Here is a 9847-nt window from a genome sequence, read left to right as displayed (position 1 = left end):
GAAATAATTCATCATGTTGCCTTCCCTTCGAGTTTGTTTTGGTTGGGAGGAGCATGGGGGTTGAACGGTGCAAAAGAGACATTGATATCAGTCCTAAAATACTTCACAAAGTTAAGAATACATAGCTTAGAAAAATGAGCTTCTTCTGAAAAGATGTTTTGGTTTTCTGGTACTACTAAACGTGAATTCTTTTCTATGTTATTGACAGTATTCCACCACCACCCGAAAGACAGGAAAAGTAAAATAAAAGAGGTTTAAAGATGGTTCCCTATATATGTGGTAAAGGAAAATGGCGTAGCTTGTAAAATTATCTTTTAGGCCAGCTAGCTTTCGGATATAAGACAAGACACTTGAATCATGCATGGTTGCACCTTAAATGAAAAAAGGTTCAGTGGCATTGAAGCAGTTGGCTTTGTTGTCGGGTAAGTTGGTATGAGAACAATTTCAATCTTACTTTTAACGTCGTATAGCACAAGGGGAAGCTGATTGGACAAAATGATGGGAAATCATTGCATCTTTAACATCTTCCTGTGCCGTCAATGGTTGAAACAGAGCGGGAGTTCTTACCTTTTTTTTTTTTTTTTTTCCTTAATTTAAATCTTTTTATTATTATTAATTAATTGGATAAATACCACAGAAATCATGACTCATGAGTAATTTGTTCACATTTATACAAAAATGGAATTTTTCATAAATTTTTAGAACAAACCATTTCTGTTAGTAGACTGATCAATGTGATCATCAGTACTGTTTGAGAACCTAATACTCTAATATCGGCTCACAAAAGCAATGTGAAAACGCTTTTGGGTATTTAAAGCAAAGTTTGAGATCAATCATCACACTTTGAGCATCGAACTGTATTGCAACTTCCTTCGTGATCTCCTTAAAGTAGCCGAGACAATCCATTTAGCAATGTTTAGGGTATATAGTGCCATTAAGATAAGATAAAGAATTGAATTGAATTGAATAATATGGAAAAGCAGCAGGCAAAAGGAACAATTAGAGGACAGATTTTGCTTTCCAAAGTGAACCTTGAAAACCAGGAAATGAATATAAAGACTGGGGTTTCTAGAGTGACAGGAGTACTCTTTGATCAGATAAAGATCACCGCCTAATCACAAAAGATCATGAGGCCCTTAGGCTAAGTCCCAAAGGAAATGAGTAATGATATCGTCAGTTATTTTTGTCTATTTTTTATATATTTTATTGTTGTGATTAGTTGTATTAATTTTTTAATACACAACTAATAACATAAGTAAAATATATAAAAGAATACATGATCAATTACATCATTAAAATATATTAAAAAAATATATAAAAGTAATTATCAGAAGTCTGAGTAATAAACATAGACTGAGGACAGCTTTCCTTCCCATTCTTGATCTTGGACCCTTTTCTCCTCTGGCTCTGTTCAAGGGAGAGTCGCTCCCAATGTTTGATTACAGCCCGATATATGCCCATTGGGAAGCGTATTACAATATTAGATAATAAGCCTCCCACAGTAATATTTAATCAGAATAGGCAGTAGTTTGATTGGTTAAAAACTGACATCAATTTTCAGAGAGATGCTAATTCTTATTAGAGAAATAATATTTATAGCTTTAGGATGAATAAGTTTCGTGCTTTTCTTTTCGAGTTTTGCTACATATAAATACAGTTACGCATTAATCTGTGTACCAATACTAATTTATTCATACTTAAAGTTTAAATTAACACTGTTTTCAATAAAATTTATTTTTTGACCAATCACATCATATTGATGTACAGATTAGTGCATAATTGTACTTGTAACTATATTTTTCCTTTATTTTCTTCCTTTTTTATTTTTATTTTTTAAAAAGTAGATAAATTTGTGACTTACACAAAAATATTTTTTTATTAATAAATTTCATTTTGTTTCAAAATGAGTAAACTTGCAATCTTATGGCTATATCTAATATTATCTTTTTAATAATTTTACTTCATATTATATTTTACATCGTCATTCTACTATTTTTCTACTATGATGGGTGACATCGCCCATCAACCTTTAAACTTTTCTTATAAAAAAATAATCATCCAAAGTTATGAAATGTGCTACATTTATATAGTGAGATAACAATATAATAAATTAATTGTAACGTTTTATTTTGAAATATTTTTTGGTTCCGCTCTCTCCTATTATATTTTTAATTTTAGTAATTCCCTTTTACCCAAAAAAGAAAAAAAATGTGCTAAGTTATCTTAATTAACTTACCGTTTAATATTGAGTAATGCTATATACAATCGTACAATATATAAATTCTACACAATCATTTTGAAAAATAATGAGATTAACTATTTAAAAATTAATTTTTTTTATATAGATCATATATTTATTTTTTATTTTTAAAAAAGATTACGTGATGGGTATTCTACGACTATAAATATCATTTCTGTTTAATATCTAAGGCCAAATTAAGTAATAAAGGTGAGAAAGTTGTACACCGTCCAATTACTAGGTATTTTTTTCTTTTATGTTATAATGTGTGTTAGTTTTAAAAATACTGTAAGAAACTCTCATCCTCTCGCATGCTACCGAACTTGTATGTTATAACTAGTTTATCTATAAAAACCTTATTTGCCTTAACATAAAATAAAAAATTACTAGGTCTGTTGCGCTAAGGTCGTAACAATACCGTCGTATGTACTTGATACTTTGTAGTCTCAGTGGGAGTTTTATTTAGCATTCATGAGTGAGCTCATGGATGCCCGTTTCTCGTGAAAGCCCGAGGGCTACGTGAGAAGAATCTCATTTCCAACTTTATTCACCCTCACAGATCTCTCTCCTTTTCAGTTCTCCTCTCTCTTCTTGTCTGTGTAAGAAAAACAAGAACACCTGGGTCCGTGTAGCCTGTGCCAAAGCATTATTCGCTGTACTCTTTTCCTCTCTCATCTCTCATTACTTTCATTCCCATAATCACAGCTGCCTTGCCTCTCCAGTCATCTTCTTCTCTGGCTCTACGATCATGTTTTTTTACGATAACAGGATTGGCATTCAGTGATACACCCATGTTCTATTATGCTGGTCCATTTGTTTGTTTCTTCTTGTTTTGTGGTTCTTTGAAGCTTTTCCTTTGATATGACGAGTCTTCTGGGTTTTGGTCCTCAATCTTGATTTGTACTGATTTTCGCCCCGAAATTAAGGGATTGGTGTGCTCTGCAATTCTGGGTTTCAAGAAATCTAAAATGTGGTTTCTTGAAAAAGTCGACACTTGACGGGGTTTTGGATTTCCGGGCTTTTCTTCTTAGTGGATGCTTTCTGTGGTCTCGCCAGGAGCTCAGAATCTTCATTGAAGTGGGTGATCAAAGCAACAAGGAAAATGAAATCTGAGAACGAAAAAAGTAATCATAAGAGCAGCGGGATTCTCAATAATTTGGCCTTTTGATCATTGTTTTGGAGTTTGGAGAAAGAAATTTGAGATATTTAGCCAAGAGTCACCAGGCAAAAAAAGGCGGCCCACTAATGGCGGTTTTTCTCTTGTTCTCTATTGTTCTTGTTGGGTTTCTATCAAAACCTCAGCTTGTGGGTGCTCAGCTCCGTGATCAAACTACGCTGTTATCCATTAACAAGGAGCTTGGAGTACCTGGTTGGGGAGTCAACTACTCAGATTACTGCTCTTGGCACGGCATTGGCTGCGGTTCGAACAATTCCACGGTGGAAAGGCTTGATCTTTCTAGTCGGAAACTCCGAGGTAATGCGACTCTAATTTCAGAGCTCAAAGCTTTGAAGTGGCTCGACCTTTCTCATAATGATTTCCATGGATCACTTCCTTCAGCGTTTGGAAACTTATCTGAGCTAGAATTTCTCGACCTATCATCGAATAAGTTTGGTGGTCTGATTCCTAGAGAATTGGGTGGTCTTAAAAACCTTAGAACATTGAATCTCTCCAATAACTTGCTTGAAGGAGAAATACCTGATGAGCTCCAGAGCCTAGAAAAGTTAGAGGCTTTTCAAATTTCTAGTAATAAACTAAATGGTTCTATACCTATTTGGGTGGGCAACTTGACCAAGCTGAGCATTTTCACAGCCTATGAGAATGATTTAAGGGGCAGAATCCCGGATAATCTAGGTTCAGTTTCAGAGCTTCAATTGCTGAATCTGCATTCAAATCATCTAGAAGGCCCGATACCTAAGAGTATTTTTGTCCTAGGAAAACTGGAAGTTCTGGTTCTGACCCAGAATAAGTTGAGCGGAGATCTTCCTGAAGAATTTGGGAACTGCAATGGCCTTTCCAGTATTCGAATAGGCAACAATGATATTGTAGGAGTCATTCCTAAGTCAGTTGGAAATATTAGCAGCCTTGCATACTTTGAAGCAGATTACAACAAGCTCTCTGGTGAGATTGTCCCCGAGTTTGCTCAATGCTCTAATCTCACCCTCCTAAATTTGGCCTTTAACGGGTTTGCTGGAACTATTCCTCCAGAGCTTGGACAGCTAATGAATCTGCAGGAATTGATTCTCTCTGGAAACAGTTTGTTTGGAAATATTCCGATATCAATCCTCAGGTGCAAGAATCTTAACAAGCTTGATCTAAGCAATAATAGATTCAATGGCACCATACCAAATGAAATCTGCAACATGTCAAGATTGCAATTCGTGCTCTTGGGTCAAAATTCATTTAAAGGGGAGATACCTCGTGAGATTGGAAACTGTGTGAAACTGCTTGAATTGCAAATGGGCAGCAACTACTTGACTGGAACACTACCTCCTGAGATTGGTCATATAAAAAACTTACAGATAGCATTAAATTTGAGCTTCAATTATCTCCATGGGCCACTGCCTCTCGAGCTAGGGAAACTGGACAAGCTGGTTTCTTTGGATGTCTCTAATAATCGGCTCTCTGGTAATATCCCACCTGCGCTTAAGGGCATGTTGAGCTTAATAGAGGTCAATTTCTCAAATAATCTGTTCACCGGCCCAATACCCAACTTTGTACCATTCCAAAACAGTCCAAATTCAAGCTTTTCTGGGAACAAAGGCCTCTGTGGAGAGCCATTGACCCCTTCATGTGGAAGCTCTCGTGATTCTAACCTTGAGAATTACCATCACAAGGTCTCTTACAAGATCATACTAGCTGTTGCTGGTTCTGGCTTTGTAGTCTTTGTATCAGTCACTGTAGTTGTTCTGCTGTTTATAATGAAAGAGAGACAAGAAAAAGCAGCCAAAGCCGCAGGAATTGAAGATGATGTAACCAATAACCGGCCAACAATACTAGCGGGCAATGTGTTCGTTGAGAATCTCAGACAAGCAATAGATCTTGACGCTGTTGTAAAAGCGACTTTAAAGGATTCAAACAAACTCATCAGTGGGACTTTCAGCACAGTTTACAAGGCAGTTATGCCTTCTGGGCTGATTCTGTCAGTGAAGAGACTTAAATCCATGGACAGGACTATCGTTCATCACCAGAACAAGATGATTAGAGAGCTTGAAAGGCTCAGCAAACTGTATCACGATAATCTAGTGCGACCAATTGGGTTCGTTATTTACGAAGATGTTGCTCTTTTACTCCATCATTACTTGCCGAACGGGACATTAGCCCAACTTCTTCATGAATCTACCAAGCAACCTGAATATGAACCTGACTGGCCTACACGACTCTCCATTGCGGTTGGAGTGGCGGAAGGGTTGGCTTTCCTCCATCATGTGGCCATTATCCACCTTGATATTTCTTCTGGTAATGTTCTTTTGGACTCTAATTCCAAGCCTTTGGTCGGGGAGATTGAGATATCAAAGCTCTTAGATCCATCCAGAGGCACCGCAAGTATCAGTGCTGTAGCAGGCTCATTTGGCTATATTCCACCAGGTATCTCTATAGCATTCTGTATTCAACTTTCAATCAATATACCGTTTATAGCTCTCTGTACACATGCTGTTAGCTCTGACAGTTCTACACAACCTACCCACTTTCCCATTTTTTTTTTTTTTTTTTTTTGCATTGTAGAATATGCATATACAATGCAAGTTACAGCACCAGGAAATGTGTATAGCTATGGTGTTGTTTTGCTCGAAATCCTTACGACCAGGCTACCAGTTGAAGAGGCTTTCGGTGAAGGAGTAGACTTGGTGAAGTGGGTTCATAGCGCTCCACCACGAGGGGAAACACCAGAGCAGATACTTGATGCAAGGCTTAGTACAGTTTCTTTTCGGTGGAGGAAGGAAATGCTTGCAGCGCTTAAGGTCGCCCTGCTCTGCACTGACAGCACACCAGCCAAGCGGCCTAAAATGAAAAAGGTGGTGGAAATGCTTCGAGAAATAAAGTAGAAGTGACGGGTGGTCTAATGTTGCGATCTTATATATTGAACCTGCCTCGGAAACGGGGAAATCCTCATATCTTAAAAGGAATAGGGATATTAAATGTTACAGTTCATTTCCGAATTTGTCTTCAACAGGGCGGTGGCATGTCCTCCCTGGTTCAGGCTGCTTAGTTGGATCATCTGTCGACTTGTTCTGTATCAGAGAGTTTATGAGAAATGGCAGCATGCAATCTGTTGGAGTTGGAAACAAATTAGGTTGTGGATTGATGCTAGGAGAGCCCTCAAAAGAGGAAGGACTAGAGTTTCTGTCATACATTAGGCCCGGAATTAAAGTTATGAAAGTTCAAGATTAAAAAATTTGTATGTGGCAGATGCATGTCCAAAGTCGATACAATTTTCTAGTATTGAAGTTTCACCCATATACTTCTATTATATAATGCCCGACTCTACCCTTGTTGGATTCTGCATTTTATTTGAGTGAAAGCATAAGATGGGTTCCCTCTGTCGTTCTGTAGGAAACACGACCTTCAGAAAGAGCTCGTCGGACTTGGAAGTGGAATGGATTTGTTTTCAAAAACAAGTTTCTGGCTTTATATTATCCTTAGACCGGTCAAGAAAAATAAGTTTAAATATGAAAAGAAACATATAAATTATTATATAAAAACCATAGGATCAAATTAAAGAGTAATATGAGACTAGTAATTTATTTTTTATTTTTGATAAAAAAAAAACAAACAAACAAACAAAATCTTATTGAGAGAAATATATAGGCACAGTCCAAGTTATACATAGGAAGTATAGAATGTTTTATTTTTTAAACCAGAAGCTGAGAATTTTGCTATATTTGTAATTTATTACTACGGCCTACATTATAGAGAACTCCGACTTTCATACCGTACTTCTTGTTGTACTACCAACGAACAAGAAATTAAAAAATGAACGATAGAAGTAGAGTAAATTCTAAAGCCAAACGGGGTGTTTTAAAGCGAATCCAAACTGTCAAGTGCGATGGCACATGATCCCATAATCAAAGAGTGGTAAATGAAATGTTAAGGAACGAATGAGCTACTACTTGGATTAAGAGTTGTACATCAAAGACAAAATCATACATATATACACGCGATAATATCATAATATACCGTTTCCTCACATCTATACAGATATAGTAAGGCTCACAACTGGCATTAAACACCACCCATTACAGAAAAAAAGTACACTGATGAAAGGTCGTGAAAGCCAATTATGATCTAAACTCCTTCCAATTCAGGTATCAAACAGGAAAAACTTCTAATTCAGTTCTATACGAGCAGAAGGGAACCAATTAAGTGTAAGATGAGACCTTCAAGACTCAGTGAGGACTTGACAATGAAATTCTGGCGACTGATAGGATTCATGACCATGGCTAGACCTGCAGCTCGAGGCCATGCCTGGAATTTCCTGTCAGTTTCTTCCCACCATTCCTTGATTGCAACAGTTTTTGGGGTAGTACCTGGATCAGAAAAATCAGCAATGGTATCATAGTATTAAACCACAAGAGCTGAAAAGCTTCGGGATAGAACCCATAACGTGAAGGACTGGAGCTTCTTGTAGTCCTGTTGTACTTCATATGGTAATTTTGGCATCAGATGAAGGGCTTCTCATTTGTATCAGTGGAGCCAGTCAAAAAACTGAATCTCCTCTTGTCATGCTCCCTTTTCAATCCAATCTCGTCCTTAAAAGTATTGCACTTTGTTACCTTTCTTTATTTTACAGTCTTTTAGATTGCAATGTTAACCATTTCCTCACATTCTACTGATTTCTCTTATCTACAGCCCATGTACTAGGGCAGTTCCTTTTTCAGGGAAATTCTATTATTCAACAGGGAGGAGAAAGAAAGGGAGGGGAAAAACTTGCCTCCAAATATCTTCCTGTCACCATTATAATGGTCACATGCAAATGCGATTGCAAATGATCCCAAAACAGCAGGTATAGTGTACTTGACTGCCATGTTCAAACTTCATCCGAGAAAAAGAACCCAATGTCAGAGGAGACACCTAAAGCTGATATGCCTTTGCATTTCAACAAAAAAAATGAGTGCACAATCAACGAGAAAAAGAACCCACAGTCATTTTGGTCCAAATATCTACCACGTCTTCAACTATATGTGTGTGTACTTTTTTACAATAAGTTTTTTCTTTTCCAATTCGTGTTTGTTAAGGGAAACAGCCAGAGGCAATACCCTCTGACTTACTGGTCACGTTTCTAGGAACTCAGTAACGTGACCAGTTGTTCAAGCTCGAGATAGTTTATGATTTGGGGAGACCTGAGAAGTACTCTGAACAGAACAATGATATGGAATATGAAAATATTCCCCATGCATGCTAAGTCCCTTTTAGAAAATCATAATGAGCTTGAACTAAAGGTGGCAAATTATATTCCTAGTATACCAATTTTACAACCATAAAAGAACTCCTTGCAATCAAGTGAATCAACAGGAGCACCAGTCTCCTCGACTTGTTTGTACCTGAGCATCTAGAATATCAGACAACATTAAACCATTGCCCTGGTGGTCCATCCTGATCATCAACATCCGGCATTATTTGTTCAAAATCCCACATTTTATAATCCCTAATACTCAAGTTCATCCACATGCCCCAATTCATACATACATTAATAATCACATCCATCATTCCCAACGAGAGTTTAGAGTAACTCCTCTAAACCTTCCTCGGCTATTGAATTCTGTTATGATTCCACATCAACTGAGTATGGGATTGGTTGGTGGTTTATAAGCCCCTAGGCACCCTTCTCTTGCAAGCCGGTTTTCAAGGGTGGGTGAGTTCTAGCTAGTGGGTTCATAACAAATTCCTATGCCTTTGACAAGTAAACCTCCCTAAAACTTGATAATTAACCCTAAATATCATGTCTTCTGATCAATTTCTATAAATAAAGTTCAATTGCATCCACTGCACCAATTTTTTTTCTCATTTCTCTTCCCTCTAGATTCCTCTTTTTCCCTTTCCCTTCAACCTACCCACTTGTGTTCCCGTTTGGCTACTTAGGAACTCTGCTTTTATAAATTAAAAAGAACACAAATTTGATTAAAAAAGGAAGGGAAAACTGAGCCAAGGCAAAATATCTGAGACTCCCATGTTTACAACGAGCTTGTATATTTCTCAGAACCCAACATTCAAAAACAGAGCCTTCATAAGTTCCAGCTCTTCCGGGTTTTGTTTCCCTAATATTTTCTTAGCAGCCAAACAAAACTTGAGACAAGCCTAGGGGCCAAACAAATTGGAACTAGGAAGTTTCTTATAGTTAATCTTTCCAACAACTTAAGCAAGAATAAATACCCTAAGACAGAGAACAAGTCAACTGGAAGGAATTGGAGAGCTCGCTCGAATCGGTGGGGCTGATCATACAAGGCACGCTTCGATGATTCTCTCGAAGTTGAAGGCCAATTCTTTTCAAACAAATAAACCAGACCGCGAAAAAAGAGCACGCGCACACAAAGGTGCGTGGTACAAGTGAAACGGCGGCGCCTTGCAAAGACCGGTTACTCCAAAGTCTCAACAACGGTTACTCCAAATCT

General features: G+C 37.5%; 1 protein-coding gene and 1 long non-coding RNA gene across 2 annotated transcripts; one reads left to right on the top strand and one right to left on the bottom strand.

Moving 5' to 3' along the window:
- The first annotated feature begins 2663 nt into the window (after window positions 1-2663).
- Window positions 2664-6743, top strand: LOC122276646 (leucine-rich repeat receptor-like tyrosine-protein kinase PXC3). The gene is made up of 2 exons (XM_043086521.1): window positions 2664-5825; window positions 5964-6743. Exons 1-2 carry the CDS (start codon window positions 3485-3487, stop codon window positions 6281-6283), a joined length of 2661 nt encoding a protein of 886 aa, XP_042942455.1. The 5' UTR covers window positions 2664-3484; the 3' UTR covers window positions 6284-6743.
- Window positions 6744-7323: 580 nt separating this feature from the next.
- LOC122275344 lies at window positions 7324-9835 on the bottom strand. The gene is made up of 2 exons (XR_006228527.1): window positions 9609-9835; window positions 7324-8270 (listed from the first exon to the last, which is right to left on the bottom strand). It is a non-coding gene; the product is annotated as an uncharacterized LOC122275344 (long non-coding RNA).
- Window positions 9836-9847: the final 12 nt, after the last annotated feature.

Source organism: Carya illinoinensis, chromosome 9 (assembly GCF_018687715.1).
Source record: "Carya illinoinensis cultivar Pawnee chromosome 9, C.illinoinensisPawnee_v1, whole genome shotgun sequence".
Lineage (NCBI taxonomy): Eukaryota > Viridiplantae > Streptophyta > Magnoliopsida > Fagales > Juglandaceae > Carya > Carya illinoinensis.
The sequence above is the reverse complement of the archived record's forward strand: the minus strand, read 5'-3'. Positions and strand labels throughout refer to the sequence as shown.